The sequence below is a fragment of the Colobus angolensis genome, unplaced genomic scaffold, assembly GCF_000951035.1.
Source record: "Colobus angolensis palliatus isolate OR3802 unplaced genomic scaffold, Cang.pa_1.0 Scaffold1, whole genome shotgun sequence".
Classification (NCBI taxonomy): Eukaryota; Metazoa; Chordata; class Mammalia; order Primates; family Cercopithecidae; genus Colobus; species Colobus angolensis.
The window spans coordinates 4,796,024-4,815,361 of NW_012110918.1; the positions used below are offsets into that span (position 1 = coordinate 4,796,024).

General features: G+C 36.2%; 2 protein-coding genes across 3 annotated transcripts in view; both read right to left on the bottom strand.

The window, feature by feature from the left end:
• The window catches only part of ABCA10 (ATP-binding cassette, sub-family A (ABC1), member 10), a 92,795-nt gene extending 80,193 nt beyond the window's left edge, over positions 1-12,602 (bottom strand). Inside the window, exon 1 of the mRNA XM_011933821.1 lies at positions 12,288-12,602. The gene's annotated coding sequence lies outside the window, so the exon portion shown is untranslated. The remainder of the gene's footprint in view (positions 1-12,287) is intronic.
• A 2,237-nt stretch (positions 12,603-14,839) lies between these two features.
• Positions 14,840-19,338, bottom strand: part of ABCA5 (ATP-binding cassette, sub-family A (ABC1), member 5) — a 78,500-nt gene continuing 74,001 nt past the window's right edge. For both annotated transcript variants that reach the window (XM_011933726.1, XM_011933652.1), the window contains 4 exons: positions 18,229-18,378; positions 17,661-17,740; positions 15,973-16,028; positions 14,840-15,359 (listed from right to left, as the gene is read on the bottom strand). In XM_011933726.1, the coding sequence (XP_011789116.1) occupies positions 15,252-15,359; positions 15,973-16,028; positions 17,661-17,740; positions 18,229-18,378 (394 nt within the window). In that variant the 3' untranslated portion in view covers positions 14,840-15,251. The remainder of the gene's footprint in view (positions 15,360-15,972; positions 16,029-17,660; positions 17,741-18,228; positions 18,379-19,338) is intronic.

A 19,338-nucleotide genomic window follows, 5' to 3' on the forward strand; every position in this document is an offset into this window, starting at 1 on the left:
TGTTGGCAAAGTCTGTTGTCAGGTGTATTGGAGTTTCCTTATATGCTATTTGCTTCTTTTATTTCTCTATTTTCAGGGTCCTCTATTTGTCTTTAACCTTCCAAAGTTTGATTATAATATATTTTGGGGTATTTTTATTTGGGTTGAATCTGATTGATGAGCTTTCATCTCCAAGTTCCTGTATATTTATATCTTTCTCTGGGTTTGGAAAGTTCTGTTATCATTTATTTGAATAAACTTCACACTGCTTTGCCTTTCTCAACTCTCTTTTTAACTCCAACAACCAGAATATTTTCTCTTTTAATGTTGCCCCATCAATTCCATAAGCCTTCTTCATTGTCTTTTCATTCTATTTTTTCCTCCTCTGATTATTTCCAAATAGCCTGTCTTTGAGTTCACTAATGTTTTTATTCTATTTTATCACTTCTACTCTTGATGGTCTCTATTTCATTTTTCATTATGTTCCCTGTATTTTTCAGCTCCAGCATGTTTGTGGTTTTTTTATTATTATTTCAATCTTCATTACATTATCTGATAAATTTCTGAATTGTTTTTCTGCATATTCTTGAAGTTCATTGATCTTCCTTAAAACAGCTGTTTTACATTTCTTGTCTGAAAGATCACAATCTCCATCACTTTAGGGCCAGTCCCTGGTGCCTCATTTTGTCCACTTGGTAAGGTCATATTTTCCTAAATGTTCCTGCTGCTTGTGGATGTGTGACAATGTCTGCACATTGGAGGATTGGGCATTTATTCTAGTTTCCCCAATCTGGCTTTGTTTATGTCCATTCTTCTTCAGGAGATCTTCCACAGACTCTAAGGAGACTGACTGTTGTCTTTCCTGAGCCCAAGACCAGTATAGCTGTCTCAGTATTAGAGCATTAAAGGGCATGCTAAGCCCAGGTTTGCTGTGAGTCTTGTGAGAGCTCTGAGATTTATGCAGCTTTCTAGCCCAGATAGACCGGAGGAAGACCCAAGGAGGGTACCCAGGTTGTATGAAAAATCTGGCCAGAAACCTAAACCCAGAAGACTGTTCTGGTAGCTAAGATGGATGCCCATCTCCTACAGTCCCTGGACAGGTGAGGTAGTTCCTTGATTGCAGCAGGAGAGGCCAGGGCTGAGACTGGGGGCCCTTGGATCTCCTACAGAATGGCAGCTGGCAAGCCTATCTTATTGGCTCAGATGAGTATGCATCTCCCAGCAGGTCTCTGCACAGATGGGCTAGTTCCCTGACTGCAGAGGGATCAGAACTGAGGCTGGTTTCCCTCAGGATCTATTATGGGACAAAGGCTGGAGAGCACAACATGGAAGTTCAGGCTCCCAGGATGCAAGATATGGGCGAGTCTCACTCTAGGTCCTTGTGTGAGCAGTTCTGAGCTGGGACTTCAGCAGAGATAGGCTGAAGTCAAGTCACAGGGCAACTTTCAGATTCATTGTCTGCAGTCAGAGGAGGCTCTCTGTTGAGGCACTAGCATACATGATTCTTTCTGGACTCCTTGGCAGATGGTTTTGGTTGTAGGCTCAAGACCAAATGCGTTTTTAGCCAAGCTTCTTGGGGAATGGAGCCATTTCCAGGCTTCCATCCAGAAGCAAAATCAGCAGATCAGCCACTAGGGTGCTAGTCTGCACTCTCAAAACAACCTTTAGGTCGTGGGATCCACTGGGGTTTCACAACCTCATACCTGAATCGTGAGGCTCCTGCACAGAGACTTTGGTCTGTGGTGGTGCAGAATTACTGTTGTTATGCAGGGTGGAGGGGTAATGAGTGGGTTGCTTCTGTTACGCCATCTTGCTGGCATCATTCTCCCCAGTTAATTTTGATGCTACTGGTCAATGAAATAATAGTCTACAAAATGTGCATAGAGCAATGAAACGATGGCTTTCACAGAGTAAACCTTCAATTAATGTTAATTACCATTTTTAATGCTTAGTTCTTATACATCAAGTCTCTTTTAACAGTTGGAATTGTTTTACTTCTTAAATATCCCAATTAAAATGCCACTTGTTTTTTGCTCATCTTGATGCTTTCTCCCAGTGGGAATTATCAATGAAATTCTTAAGTAATGATTTGTTTAAGGAAAAAAAATTACCCAATTTTTCTGAAGGATGTGACTATCACTGGTTTTACTTTTTGAAGCAAAAGAAGTGAGAAGTAAAAAATTAGATTTGAGACTATGGTTATACCTTTATTTAAAAAGATGATACTCAAACACCACCATTCCTGGAGGTTTCCTTTAACCATCTCTGCCCATCTCCCTCCAAGTTATCCCAGTTATCAAGAAAATTTACTTTCAATATTAGAGATAACAAGATTCTGTGCCATTTGGAGAGTGCCTGAAACGTTTCCTATTTTGTGGCTCCTCAAAGAGACCAAAGGAGGGATTTATAACTGATGATTACCATCTAGCTTCAGGTTCTTGTCCTGCCCTTTCTAAGGACCATTCCTGTCCTTTTCAACCTCTAGCTGTTCTGCCTTCTTTAAGTTTGGTGAATGGCTAGCACTATCTTCTGGCTCACCCCTCTTACTCTTTGTTCTGACCTCTTGAACTCTGTTACTGCCTCATCAGTTCTCAAATGAACTAGCACTTGGGTGACTCTGGCTCAGAAGAGTTCAATTCTGGCTTCTTAGTTCATTCAGTTCTGGCTTCTTAGACTGCCTTGCTGTCACTGCCACTGCTCAAGCGGCCTTACCCCACCCCTTTCTGGGACCAGAAAGGTATCCCTTTGGCACAAGCCTCTGCTGCCATCTGGTGGTCAGAGTTTCACTCTTTTTCTGCCCCATTTCTACTAGACATAAAAACTAGGCACCCACCTACACCTTGCATTGTGCTGCTTCCACCTAGCAGGATTAGAAACTGTGTATCTCATGGTTATTGAGATTTAAACAAACAAACAAAAAACACTTAATTTTAAAGTTAGAGATACAATATTTTTAAATAATCTTGACATTGTCACATTTCAGTGAAAAACTCATTGTCCCCCAGCACAGTTACAACTCTGAATTTAAATTGTACATTATAAATTCTTTTGAGCTTTAACTAGGCAAAAGAAAACTTTCAGTGGCTTTCTATATAATTCAGTTCTCAACTTCTGTCTCAGTTGTCTGCTGTATAGGTTTTACATCCTCAGCTGCATGAAAATAACCATGAGGACAAAGATAAGATCCTGGGCTTGCATCTTACAGTAACTATATATATATATATATAGTTATATATATTATAGTAATATATAGTAGTAACTATATAAAAAGTTACTGTAATAACTATATATATAGTTATTATGATAACTTACAATAACTATATTCCCCATGGCCACAAGTCAAATAGTAGTAGGATTTCTTGAAAAGATTATTTCTTTGAACTTCAAAATGTAAGCAAAGCTATTCAAACTTGTGGATCTGCCACACTGTCTTCATAAACAGTTTATTTTTTATCCAGGGCACTACTTCTAATATTTATAATGTAAACAGTGATTTCCCCCTGCCCAAAGTGAGTAGTCCCAAATTGGGAACCCCATTGAGAAATGACTTAAGAATAGCAAATAAATAACTTCACATGTAAGAAGATAGTTCACAAAATATTCAAAGATAACCTAAGATTAACTCAAAACAGCACTGAAAGAAGACATGCATTCAAATATGCACAAAGACCTTGAGAATAAGTCTGCAGATAAAGCCTATAAAACTGATAGAAAGTATTTATTACAAGATTAGAATTGAAATTTTCTATCTACTACCTCAGTCTGAGTGAACCAGAATCAAGAATCTACCTGCTTTGAGCACCGAGTATGAAACATTACTTGTGTATGGAAAAACTACAGAAAATCGTTAGAACTAACGATTCTGACACCTCCGGATAAATGAATCTATTTCCAACCCAAATCAATGCATTAAATCAGTATTTTCAAACAGGAGTAATTTTGTCTTCCTCCCCCTACCCCCACTCCAACCCTCCCTCAGGAAATATTTGGCAAAGTGTGGAGACATTTTTGGTTGTCACTTGGGAGAGGGTGCTACTGGCATCTGGTGGGAAGAGGCTAGGAATGTTCCAAATGCCCTATTACGCACAGGACAGCCTCTCACAACAAAAAAGTATCCAGCCCAAAATGTCAATAGTGCCAAGGTTAACATACCCTGTATTAAACAATAGCAAATCACTTTGGTGAAAAACACGTTTCCTAAGGAGAAATCCAGTATATTCTGGATAAAGGGGAGATGGCAAAAGTTATTATTTTCTGGTTAAATATTAATGGCACTGGATTTTGATACACTCCTTCTACAGCACAATGTTTAACCAAGGCTTCCAATGTACTAGCCACTTCTTACTCATTTAATCCATGATGTCATCAATGGAGTGGACAAGTGTCATGTTCTATGAAATGTCCAGCTGATCCAGGTCTCTTTTGGAATTTATTGGCAGGAAGAAGGAAACCCTTAAACAGAACCGTAGGACAAAGCAAAATGTATACTTTTGTACACTCCAGATTAATTCAAAATGTTTCTGATTGGAATGGAAAATGAGCCATTTGCCAAATCAGTGGTTGTACACCACGTGACAGAAACTCTTCTTAAACAGCTCTGGCAAACATAGCACATCTGGTTAAGCTACGCAACTGAAGCCAACAGTAGTCTGAATTTTCTCTAGACTAATATCCTCCTCTAGAATTGGATTTTTGCAATTAACATGGAAATATTATAAAGACTATCTCCCTCCCACTTGCATCTTTAGGTCTTTAAGGGTGGCACTAATTTCTTCCATTCCTTTCCCATTCCCTCTCCCAAAATGAAATGTTTTTGTTTCCTATCTTGGCTGGGGCTAGGACAATTTTCCTACTATAGTTTCCCAAAATTCATGTCCTTCCTAAAAGCCTCAGTATGTGACTGTATTTAGAAAAAAGATCTTTGCAGATGTAAAAAGACAAGGTAATATTGGAGTAGGGTGCACCCTAAATTCAAAATGACTGGCAACCTTTGAAGAAGACACAAGACATTCACAGGGAAGACAGCTATGTGACAAGATTGGAGATAAGCATCTGCAAGCTAAAGAACATCAAGAATTTCCAGCAACTGGCCGGACACAGTGGCTCACACCTGTAATCCTAGCACTTTGGGAGGCCAAGGTGTGCAGATCACGAGGTCAGGAGTTTGAGACCAGCCTGGCCAATATGGTGAAACCCTGTCTCTACCAAAAAAATACAAAAATTAGCTGGGCATGGTGGCAGGCACCTGAAATCCCAGCTACTCGGGAGGCTCAGGCAAGAGAATCGCTTGAACCTGGGAGGCAGATGTTGCAGTGAGCCGAGATCGTGCGAATGCACTTCAGCCTGGGCAACAAAGTGAGACTCTGTCAAAAAAAAAAAAAATTCTGGCCAGGCGCGGTGGCTCATGCCTGTAATCCCAGCACTTTGGGAGGCTGAGGCGGGCGGATCACTAGGTCAGGAGATTGAGACCATCCTGGCAAACATGGTGAAACCCCGTCTCTACTAAAAATACAAAAAAATTAACCAGGCATGGTGGTGGGCGCCTGTAGTCCCAGCTACTCGGGAGGCTGAGGCAGGAGAATGGCATGCACCCAGGGGGGCGGAGCTTGCAGTGAGCAGACATCATGCCACTGCACTCCAGACTGGGCAACAAAGCAAGACTCTGTCTCAAAAAAAAAAAAAAACTCCAGCAACTACCAGAAGCTAGAAAAAGAGTCGTGGAATTGATTCTCCCTCTGAGTATCCAAAAATGAACCAACCCTGCTGACATCTTGATTTTGGACTTTTGGCCTCTAGAACTGTATGAGAATAAATTTCTGTTGCTTTAAGCCACTCAATTTGTGGTCCTATGTTACAGCAGCCCTAGAAAACTAGTATACACACGATGATAGTTCTTACCCCATAAGTCAAGAAAACAATGGGGGTTGTGCCAACTCCCATGTATATCTATTCCAATTACAAATTCAGGGACTAGAGACATGACAGATAGGTCTACAGACTAGTGGATTCTCTATGAACTAGATCTAGGCTAAGATTTTAGTTATTACCTAGACCTCAAATGCCCCCTACTCTGTCAGAGGGGCCATGATGATACTTTGGGTCTTTGGACTTGCGTCAACTTTGACCCTGTGGTAAACAGACCTTAAAATGATTGGGCATTCCCCTTTCCCCAGTATATAATTACCTGAGTTAAAGGCTGTATGTTACTTTGGAGGAGGTCTGAGGAAACCAATACCATATATCCTTGCAGGGTCCCTCCTCCTAGGGACCCAACTTCTCTTTCAATGGGTTGTGGGTACAAAAACTGGCTCAGATCCAGAAACTAGAGAGGGCTCATGACCTTTTGTTGACACAATTGTCTTCAACCTCCTGATCACCCATCACTGACTTAACTGTAAAGACTGAGTACTCTGCTGATGATCCATTCATTTGGCCCCCAGAGATGCAATGTTCTATTAAATATCTCCGTAACTGTGGATCACTGTCCCCATCCCCTACAGCCTAGCTATTGTCAAAGATAACATGGCCTGAATACTAAAGCAGTGAAAACAAATTATGTTTGGTAACTACTGACAGTAGAGGAAAGAGCTGAGTTGCCTTCTGATCTGTACAGAGGTGACTGGGGTGTTTAAAAAGGAGAGTGGGAGTAGGGAGGCTGTAGGGACTCAGCAGAGTCAGAGAAATAGAAAAGTACAAAGGGTTGGTCAGTGTGAATGTGATTAGGTCAGTTGTGTTTCTTAGCTGGCAATTATCAAAGTTAGGATTCTATCCTCTCATAGAGACTGGAAGACAGAGGCCTTATCTTTCTTGATAACTATTTTTAAAAAGAATGGTTCCCAAGTTGTTGGAGAAAAGAAACGTGTGAACTGCAAGAGACGCATATTTATAATTGTAAGCTCCTTTTAGTAAATCAATGCTCTAAGAAAGGAGATCAAGGGCCTGTTATCATGTGTTGGCTACACAAAAAGTAGATTTTTTCTGGTAGCATTTAGCTTTCTCAGACAGGTTTTTTAATGGGGATAGGGACCTGCGATCACCCTAGGGACACTGCCTTATGCTGCTAGAGGCCATGCTAAAATTTGGTCAAGTCTCTCAGTGTAAGGCTTTCAACAGAGTTGTTCTGTGTTGAGAGCTCTGCAGTTCTTCTTACAGTAATTGTTTCCACATGGTTTCTTAGCTTTCTAATAGTTAAGTGCTGCCACCTGGCCTCTATTAGTCCAGACTTTATCATCTCCATTGCTCTCTGTGAGCCCAGTGTTATAATGGTATCACTTACCATCAGCTCATAGGACAGCCACCACCAGCTGTATAGTGATATTGGTGTGCCCTTCAATAGTACCTTCCTTGTTCGTTTGAATTTAATAATCTACTGTGTTTTCCAAACTCATATAGTACACCCACACAGGATGCCTGATTTTCTGGGTGTTTTCACCCTTTTCTTGCATCATGTACCATGGCTTTCCAATATTTATACATGACTTTGGGCTGGTCATTGCTTTTTCCATGCAGGAACCATCTTAACAGTGTGTTCTTGCTAAGAACCATCTCTTGGGATTCTTGCCAGGACATTAAAAATCCTTCAGGCCAGAAGAGTACTCTGAATAAACTCTTATTCAACTTTATATTCTGCATCGTTTGATCATGCACCCTTAGAATCCAGTCCCATGCATATTCTCCTAGCTTTTATGGGTAGATGTGGCTAGTTCCTGCAGCTTTTGTGTGATACAGTACGTTTCTTCCCTCAGAAATACCAGCACAACTTTGGCCAAGTTACTTTATGTCTTAATCCTTGTTATTGGCCATTAGGAAGGAAGTCAGGAGCAGATCCTGGAATGGGGCTTGTATTAGTTTGCTAAGGCTGCCCTAGGGAGTTGAAAACTGTGACCTATTTTATGGTAGCACTCTCAGAGGCCAGAGAAATAAGTTCTGTATTTCTGAAGGGGAATACAGGCAGTTCATTTCAGCATCCACAGGAACCTGGAACAATGGGCCATTCTATGGTCCTGGAATAGAAGAAATGAAGGGTTTGGGGTGGCTAACCTAGTTTCCAAACTAACACACTCTTCTGTGGGTACAGTGAAATGCAATTTAGCAAACAGTACCATGTAGGGAGATTTTGGTGGTCTGTCTTCTGACTGTGATATTAACTTGTTTCTGTAGAACTCTTCAGCTGCCTGACTTCTCTACATCATCAAGCCTCCAAGGGATGGGCCCCTTCCAAAGCTGTCTTCCTCTTTCCCAGCAGTGCTTTCCCAAGAAATCAATCACAAACTCAATTTCACTTTACAATTTCCTCTTTTCAGTTATTCAGTAGCTAAGATTTGTGCCACTGGGTCTGAAATCTGTTCTCAGAATTTCCTTACTCTGGGTAAGACCCCTTGCCTTCTGGCAGTGTGCCTCAGTTAACATTACCTATGTTTCACTACTACTAGGGCCTTGGTATACCATTCCATACCCCGTGACTCTCAGCTTGTGAGTGGGCTCCAAAACTAACACTGCTCCCAATATTTATTTCTTTTGCTTACTGGACATCTCCACTTGGATGTCTAATGAGCATCTCAAAGACGGGCGGATCACGAGGTCAGGAGATCGAGACCCTCCTGGCTAACACGGTGAAACCCCGTCTCTACTAAAAAATACAAAAAACCGAGCCGGGCGAGGTGGTGGGCACCTGTAGTTCCAGCTACTCGGGAGGCTGAGGCCGGAGAATAGCATAAACCCGGGGGGCGGAGCTTGCAGTGAGCTGAGATCCGGCCACTGCACTCCAGCCCGGGCGACAGAGCTAGACTTCATCTCAAAAAAAGAAAAAAAGAAAAAAAAAAAAAAACTGACCTTTCCCTCAAATCCTCAAACCTGAACTTCCATGATCTTCTTCATCCACTTGATGATACTGGTAGAAGACAGGTTCAGAGACATAACTGCTGATAATTCTACTCTTCCAGAGGCTCAGACAAAACAAAAAACAAAAACCCGGGTGTCATTGACTCTCTTTCTCCCATACCCCATGTACTATAATCTCTGCCTTCACAATATTCAGAATTAGACCACTTCTTATCACCTTCCTGATTCAACTCACCATGTCTTGCCTAATCAAATGCAAAGGCCTCCTAACAGGTCTCTTGTGCTCTGCCCTCTCATATCTGATTTATTTTCAACACAGCAGCTAAATTGTCCCTTTCAAATATGCCTAATGTTGTCACACCTCTACTCAAAACCCTCCAATGACTTCTGATCTCATTGAAGGTCAATAAAATGTCTATACGGGCCCTTTGGTGTCTGTCCGATCCCATCTTCCACTAGTGCCCCCTTGATCGGTTAGCTAAAGCTTCACTGATCCCGTTTCTCTCTCAAATATGCCACTCACATCTTGCCTCAGAGCCTTTGTACTTGCAGTACCAACTCACCTTCTCAGTATAGTCTTGCCTACATGAGATCAGTGTGCTTTCATCTGCAGCACCAAGAGTCCTTATCTCCCTCCCCATCATGTAACATGTTATGTATTTTTTAAAGTAGGTAATTTGTCTTATTATAATAAAAGCTCAGTGAGGGCAGAGACTTTTGCCTATTGTTTCAATAATGTATATGTCTAGTGCTTAGAAAAGGCTTGTTAACTGACATACAATAAAATATTTGTGAATACTGAATAATAATGAAAAGCAGTCTTTCTTTAAACCTTAAAGACTTTATGCACCATCACAGATGGCTCTAAAAACTATCTGGTGTCTTAATTTGGTGAAGGTAAATTCAAAGGCTACATACTTACTAAAGAATTAGAAGATGCATATAAGGTCTTTTAAAATTAGCAGATAACACTAGAAGTTGAGATTTCTTACCAATTTGTAAAGCTTGATGTACAATTTTAATGTCATTCTATCACAAACTTGATTTCATGTATATTTATGTATGAGAATTTAAATGTAGTCAACAGAAAACAAATATCAACTACATATTAATCACATAACAATATCAATAGTATAATTTGGCCAAAGAAATTACTAGCCAATACATATACATCAAAACTAGCACTCAACATCTTTTCCTACAACTATATGACAAAGATATATTAATAAACAAAAATTAGATAAGGTGAACCAAAACAGTAACGGTATCATTCTGTCAGTAAAATGACCATAGTATTATGGTTAATCAGACACATAAGAATTACAAAACAGAAAGGACAGTAAAATTGCAACCCAGGTAAGGAATTCATTTTCTTTCTTTCCTTTTTTTTTTTTTTTTTTTTCCTTGAGACAGAGTCTTGCTCTGCCACCCAGGCTGGAGTGCAGCAGCACAATCTTGGCTCACTGCAAACTCTGCCTCCTGAGTTCAAGCAATCCTCCTACCTCAGCCTCCCAACTAACTGGGATTACAGGCATGTGCCACCACATCCAGCTAATTTTATATCTTTAGTAGAGACAGGGTTTCACCATGTTGGCCAGACTGGTCTCGAACTGCTGACCCTAATGATCCACCCATCTCAGCCTCCTAAAGTGCTGGGATTACAGGTGTGGCCCACTGTACCCAGCCTGAGGAATTCATTTTCATTAATTAAGCACATTATACTATAGTCACAACACAGAAATTGGAAAGTCCTATTATCATGAATTTGGATGAAATGTAATAATAAAACCTAAATAACATCTTGTTTTAAGGGAAAATACTGGGTTGCAAAAACCTGAAACTTAGATTGAGTTAACTCACAACTTAAAAGCTCAAAAATCAAAGTTCGAACATAAACGAAGGGCCACCTCAACAGTTGCCAGCTTAGTCTTAGAAGGCAGATCCAGGTTCTATGCTTGTATCATTATTTAGTTTAGTTGATAGATACCCTTTGATCAGTCCCAATCATTAACTCAGAAACCTAATTAGCATCCATCTCTTGGTCTGAAATTATCAAAGGGATAAATTTTGACAGTGTGAGCTTTTTTACTGACAAATGTGTAACTCTGCAAAGGTATATATGTAGACCTGGTGAAAAAATTACTTCAGATTAGTGTACTAATACTGTATTTATTTGAGAATCTTGTACACACATCATGTAACAACAGGGATATGTTCTGGGAAATGCATCATTAGGCAATTTTGTCACTGTGCTAAGGCAATAGCCTACTACACATCTAGGCTATATGATACAGCCTGCTGGTCCTAGGCTGCAAACCTGGACAGCATGCTACTATACTTAATACTGTAGGCAATTGTAACAGAGTAGTTAAGTATTTCTGTACACAGAAAAGACACAAGAAAAATACAGTATTATATTTTATAATCCTACTGGCCCATTTTTGACCAAATGTTGTTATGCAACACATTACTATATTTATCCAAGTGTGGTCGCAAGCCTTATAACCAGGAAGTTTTGTGTATGTTGCCTATTTTTAAGATGCTTGAAGGCCAGGTACGGTGGTTCACACCTGTAATTCCAACACTTTGGGAGGCCAAGGCAGGAGGATCCCCTGAGCCCAGGAGTTAGAGACCAGCCTGGGCAACATGGCAAAACCCCATTTCTACAAAAAATATGAAAATTAGCTGAGCGCAGTGGTGCATGCCTGTAGTCCCAGCTATTCAGGAGGCTGAGGTGGGAGGATCACCTGAGCCTGAGAGCTTGAGACTGGAGTGAGCCGGGATTGTGCCACTGCACTCCAGCCTAGGCAGCAAAGTGAGACCCTATCTCAAAAATGAAAGAAACACCAAATGATGCTTGAAATTCTTGAGAACTTGATTTTCTTAATTTAAAAAGGTAATTTGATTTGCAAGAGTTGTTTAGGTACTTGGGAAGAATCTGTTCATTAAATTTAAAATATTGCCTAAGTGTTTGTATGAATGAATTTATTCAAAAATTCTAAGGAAAGTGATAAATATGTAAGTAGTGTTAAATATTTGAGAATAATTTACCTGTTATATGTAATAATATGTACGTTAAAGTGATTGCTTTCTATTTACAAAAAAATACATTCAAGATAAAAAGATCTATAAACATACCTAATTTATGTTTAAAATCTGAATGTAAATTAAAACATAAAGTAATTGTCAATGTTCCTTCTGCACTTGAAAACCAGCCTCAGATACTTAAAAAAATTACTACCAATTTTAGTGCCAGGTTTTTGCATCATTTTTAATATGAGCTACCCATTATTCAATTACCAGCACTAAATAACAAAGAACTCACTTCAGTATACAAAATGACTTGTCTTAAATTTTCAACTCTTAAAGCTTATTATTAATATAATCATATTTATTTTTCTTAAAGAGCAGCACTGAGAATTGCTTACATACAACACATTATAAATAAAAAATAATTAAACTTTTACCTTATAAGAATAGCTGATACAAAAATTATTCATCTGAGAATAAATTCTTTCATTTTAGGTAATACGCTATTTCAGGAAAGAAATTAAAAAATCAATGTTAGCAAATTAAAAATACATTAAGGATAAACATTTCTATTTCTCAAAAATTAATGCCTATTTACATGTTACACAAAAATACACTATGGTATTTTAACAAACTCAGAGCACAATTAGAATGAAATTTTGAGTGACCAACAGAACAATAAAAACAATGACAACAACACTTATTCTAAGTAAAATTAATTGTGCTCCTATAAAACATTGTTAGTACTACTAGCAAAGGATTTGTCATATTATAGCTAGTTATATAAAATAATAGCTAGTTATATGTTATATATGTATTTTATGTAAGTTATATAAGTATCTATCTTATAGATCTCCAAGATCTTACAGGGCAAAAACTGATAGTCATCCTTCTCTCCAAAGAATCCATTTCTGGAAACATAATCACTTAAAATAGTTGTTGAATTACATTACTCTAAACATGTCTTAATGATTAAAAAGAAAATACTGACCTAAGATAATTTGTGCCAATTTAAAAGAAAAAAATATTTTAAAGAAAACCCACAGTCTTTACTGAGAACAAACTGGAAAAAAAAATTAAGAGCCCACAAAAGTAAGATGTAAACTACACTCATCATGTTTTTTCTTGCCTTATTAGTCAGTAAACACTCACTCAGTAAAGCTCAGCTTTTACTGTCCTTTTAAAATTTGATCATGGATGGGAAATGTAAGGTTGGTGATGTTGCTTTTGCCTAACATGTATATTTATTTATTTATCTGTATTGATATAGAAAAAAGTTTTGAGATCAGTAATTTAAGACATTTTAAAATTAATATGTTCAGAAACATGAACTGTACACTATAAATAAATATCATATTTGACTTTTTGTCTCCTTTGCTTTCCAGCTCACTTACCCTTGTTTTCCTAAGAATTATATTTCTCCTGAGTCAGATTTTGTTACTGTGAAAAAGGGAACATATAATTTAATTAACAACCAAAATATATTCTGAGTATATAAAAACTAAAAATAAAATTGAATGTCTTTTAAAATTGTTTACAAGAGCATGTATTCATACTCAAAAAGCAAAGTAACTAAATGAACAAAATTAATAACATGATTGTGACTATCACTTTGCAGGAAAAAAAATTTACTTTGCACCAATTATACATTCACAAATGTAAAGTGAAAGTTACCAAATCTACATGCAAAAGCAGATAATTTTCTACATTAGTCATGCTCTATCTTCATTCTTAGGATGGTCAGGTTCTAAAAAAAACATATTTTTTTGTGACTGCCTTAGTAAACAATAGATATAATTTTGTTGTTTTTATTAAACTTAAGTATTCAAGGTTACACATAATTTCAAAAGCACATCCCAAAAAAGAGGTCCCTGGGTACTTATGTGAACATTATACATACTTTAGGAAAGCATATAGCAACTGCCCCAGCAATGGGGGAAAATACCAGTCATGTACTTTGTACCAAGAAAGAACACTTTTAAATCTGCTGCTAGAGCCTAAAATCACAGATGTCTTATTATACAATAAAGCTAAAAGTTCATTAAATTTTGCCTATATTAAAGAATTAATAATGCCATTGAAAGGGTTTGCTTATTTAAAGTAACTCAGTCCTTAATCCTTCTGTCATTGATGTTGTTGTTAAGTCTCTCTATACAATAATCACACTCCCAATATATTTGTTTTACGAAGTTAATACTTTCATTTGGTTGAAATGTAATGTCAATTAGCATTATTTACACTGTTTTATACCTTTAGCCAATACATGGGTTCTACAAAGAAGTATTTCTAAGAAAATATTAGCCATGCCTTCAACTCTATCAAATAATGAAATTCTGGTTCTTATTAAAAAGAATTAGGTGCACTGCACTTATAATTCTTAATTTAACCCTTGAAAGAGTTTATTCATATCTCACCATGTTCCAAAGTCAATGAGGTAAGTTACTAAATAAATCTATATACTGATCTACTTAAAACTCTATAAAAGAGAAAGATATTCACTAAAGTTTATCAATAAAAATATCCAATAAAATATTTTATTCAAGAACAAAATTAAATGTGCCCTTTGTAAGGAAGATGACAAAAAATTTATATGTTCTAAGAGTGATGAGGGAAAAGGTATGGCTTAATTCTTCTACCTCCATAGATAACTGTCATTCTAGCCACAGAGTCAGAGTCAGACTATTACATAACATTCTACACACAGTCTTCCTTTAATTATGATAACTAAAACCTTCTGAATTTTACTTTAAATAAAAGAAATGTAATTTCACATACCTAATTACCTATGTCTAAAATCATCTAATAGAACAAGGTCTCATTTCATTTACTATGATCAATGACTGCCCCCTAGTGGATATCACTTTCTTCAAATCTCTATATTGAGATTTCCTAGTGCTACTCTTTAGCTTTTGCGGATGACAACCTCCATTCAGAGTGGTTTTTTTAGAAATTAAAAAGGAGAAGCAAGAAACTTTCACATTGCTTTATGTATCTTTTCTATGCATTAGTTATGAATTAGTTTTTTATTTAGATTGGAACATTACATACTTATTTAAGAAGATGGCATAAACTTAAAGATAACTTCAAAATAAAACTATTCTATACTATTCCTTTAAATCATAAATTCAGAAGCACTGTTTTTGAAAGGTGAAAAAGATGACATACAAACTATATAGTTCAATATGCTTCAATACAAACATGCAGTTTCACTTAATTATACATAAGTTTTATTTAAAGAAAAGCAAAACACACAACCACAGCATTTCAATGAAGGAGCTTAGAAAAATTTCAAGTGCGTTCATGGTTCTCCAGTTACCATTCCAATAAAAAACTTTTTAAACCAAAGTTAAAATTAAGTGAAGAAGAAATAAGTCCCAGTAAGCAGACTGAACAACACACATTCAAAATACTACTCTGTCTTCTTGTGTTCGTTCCCACCAAAGTGTACTGTTTAAAGTTCCACAACTATTATCTTCCTCCTCTTGTTCTTTAGTGAGTTCTACAAAAACCTAGGTGAAAAGAAATAAATGAATACAATATTCTGTATCTAAAGTATCTCAAAGAACTTTTAGCTAAATCAGAAATGGTACACGGCTATATCTAGTTATTTTAACAAGTATCAAGAGATTTATTAACATTATTCAAACAGAGTAAGTTATTTCCAAAAGTTACATGAAAAGATGAATACTTTAGATTAATAGATTTGTTTTTTAAAAAATAATTCATAACTACTTAAACAATGTAATTTCAAATACACTAATGTGAAATACCACCATCATGACACTTTCTTTACAAAACAAAAAAAACAGATATTCAAAATAAGCAAATGGAAGTTAGCTTGATTTAAGCATTCCATACTATACAGAAGTATCAAAACATCACACTGTACCCGATAAACAGTGTGATTTGTCAATTTAAAATAATATCAACTTAGAAAATAAAATTTAAAAAATTAGTAAGTGAAGAACCTATGGTTGATTAAAATTATACCAAGTTTAAGATTATCCAGTAACAATTTGTCGCTGGTTTACAATATCTCTCCCTCTCCAATATAAACCAAAACAATCGATATCAGATACTTTCTTCTATAAAATAATTTTTAAAAATTTAACTTTATAGTACCTGTTCCAATGTTGCTTGAGAAAAGCTGTATTCTTCAATGGCAAAAGCATGTTTAGCTATTAAAATACAAAAATAGTATTTTACTTATCAATATTTGAAAAAACGGCCATACATACCAAAGTAGCTAACAATCTGTTTTAAAATGTCTCTGTCATCAACTCACTTAAAGTTGAAGCTGCCAAAACAAGTTATTTTTCCCTCTTACTTCCTTTCTCTTCCCCACACCTATAATTCTTCTATAGCCCTAATTACTACATGTTTAATGTTACTTGTCTTATTTCACTTTTTCTAAGTTCTCCTCCATTATCTTTTTCCTGGTGATTCTTTTCATGTGATCCCTGCTCTCTTATCTTCCATTCTCCGACTCCACTGTAGCCTATTCTGGCTTCTTGAACTAGATTCTGGATATTGGTCCTATCTCCATAAACCGTGTTTTGTGTGTTTGGTTCTGTTTTTAAGACAAGGTCTTGCTCTGTTGCCCAGGCTGGTATACAGTGGCCTGGGCAACGGAGCAAATATACAGTCATGGCTCACTGCAGCCTCGACCTCCCAGGCTCAAACAATCCTCCCACCTCAGCCTCCTGAGTAGCTGGGACTACAGGCACAAGCCACTATACCTGGGTAATTTTAAAAATTATTTTGTAAAAACAGGCTCCCACTATGTTGCTCAGATTGGTCTCAAACCATGGGCTTAGGGGATCCTCCCGCCTCAGCCTCCCAAAGTGCTGAGATTATAGGTGTGAACCATCATGCCCGGCCCATAAATTTTTCTGTATTTATTTCAGATTCCTTTGCAATATAAGTTAATACCAAATTTCTGTTATTCTATTCATTCCTTTAATTTAATTCTCCATAAGTAGTTCAGGTGTTCTCTTTGGTCATAAAGAAATCGCCAGGAAAGCAGAACTTTACCTGACTATGTGAATACATATATTACAGATACAAAAATAATTAATTAGTGTTCTTTGCAAAAGAAAACCCATTAATCCATAGCTGTGACAAGAATATATATAGTATCAGGAAATTGTTCTATATTCAGCAATCACATGAAGAATAATCATAAAAATCCTGTAGTTATTTTGAAAATTATTAATAATAAACCTTATACATAAATATAGGTTGTTTCACAGTTTACAAATGCCATAAAATAATCTGCATATGAATACCTGATTCTTCCAGGAGGTGATCTCCCTCAACTGTCACCAGCATATATATATTTATCCTACATACCCACTTATTTTTAAAATGCCAAGATTCTATAAGCTTCCTTAAAATTTTGGGGACTGCCCACCCCTCCTACACTCAGAATTCTCTTTTTCACTGGAGTATTGATAGTGTTGCTATTTCTATGGACCAGTATGAAGTAAGGATTCAAGAAACTCAGAGCTCTTGCTGCTGGACTAACCGCAAAGACTCGATAATTAAGCTGACCCTTCTCATAGATGTAATGTGATAAACTGTGCCAATGCTCTCTAAAGATTGTAAAAGGTTTACATTACAATAGAGTTTATCCACAAAATCCCTATGACATTAGTGTTTACCCGTGTCTTAGATTAAATGAATAAAAGGTTATCTTCTTATCTGCCATAGTTTCTAAAATAAACTGAGTCCCCTGTTTTAAACTTTTAAAACAAAATTCTTTCATAATTTGAAAGCTACAACATAAATGTTTTTCAAATACTACTTACCTTCTTCCAGCTTAAAAAAAGATTGTGAAAGGGACTGAACATCTTCCTTAGGAATTTTATAAGCCAAAATAGAAGAAAAACTGAAAACAAAGATAAAATATGGAAAAAAATTAAAAATTACTACTATTGTGTTCTAAAGCTAAAGTTCAACATGTTTAAAATTCAAAATTAAATTTAATAATTTATTTTGATATTTATTTGGATGAAAATTGTTTAAAATAATAACATATTTTCATGCAAAACAATTCTTATTGCTACTAAAAATGTTAAAAAAATTTAAATACTACAGAATATTGAAAAATCTAATACTAAGGCAGATATAAAACACCAGCCATCAGACTTCATTATTCCAGTATTGGTGATAATATAGAGAGAGAGATATATATATATAAATTATCTACAGACACATATATTTCACATATATGAAATATATATATATATTCACATACACAGATATACATATATAGTCTATGAATAAAAAGATGATTTTTCACTTAATCCTTAATATAATAACTTTTTATAATCTTTGCTCTATAAAGAAATATAACCACATTTTTAAAAATTTTACCTTTCCTGACGGCTTGCATTTGGGAAAATATACTGAATTTCTCTTTGAAGGCGGTCTACTTCTAGGTTTTCTATCCAGTCCTTCAATTTAATTTCCAAAAAGTAGCCTTTTCCAAATTTACTCTTTAGATGTTGTACTGTTCCAATACATCTGAAGTAATTTTTTAAAAGAAAGCTCAGATATAAAATGACAGCTTCAAATAATAATTTCTCACACATATCACTACATTTTAAAAAATATACCTTTACATTTATAGAAAAATTACAAAGAAAATACAGCATTCCCATACACTCTTCATCCAGTTTCAGTTTCCCTAATCTTATCATCTTATATTTCCATGGTAAATTCGTCACAACTGAGACACCGACATTGGTACATTCCTTGTCACTGAACTCCATACTTTATTTAGATTTCACCAATTTTCTACTAGTGTCCTTTGTTTATTCCAGGTCTATCCGTATACTATAGTGTTCTTAGCTATCGTGTCACCTTAGTCTCTAACTGTGGGTGACAGTTTCTTATTCTTTCTTTCTTTTTCATGATTTTGACAGTTTTGAGAAGTACTGGTGTGGTAGAAGTTCCCTCAGTTTGGGTTAGTCTGATATTTTTCTCATGACTAGACTTGGGTTATGGGTTTTGGAGAGAATACCACACAGCTGTAGTACTTTTTCCATCATATCATATCAGTGAATACATGATATCTGCACAACATTGTTGAGTTAAGGTAGTATTTGCCAGCTTTCTCAACTGTGAAGTTACTATTTTCCTTCTTCTGTAGTTTATTTTTTACAAAGTCCCGTCCAAACCTGGGGGATAGGAGATCAAGCCTCCTCCCTTGAAGTGGCTATTATCTACGTATATTATTTGGAGTTGTTCTGTAAGGAAGATGCACCTCTTCTCTCACACTTATTTCTTTACTCAATTATTTATTTATGTAAGTAGAAACTCATATATTTATTTCATATTTGTGTTATATAATTAATCCAATATATAACAACTTTTTAAAATAACAAGTACTATGCCTAAAAATAATATTCCAAGTTATTGAAATATTAAGTAAATTCAAATTCAAAGTAGACAGCCACATTTTAAAAAAACTCAACATACTTC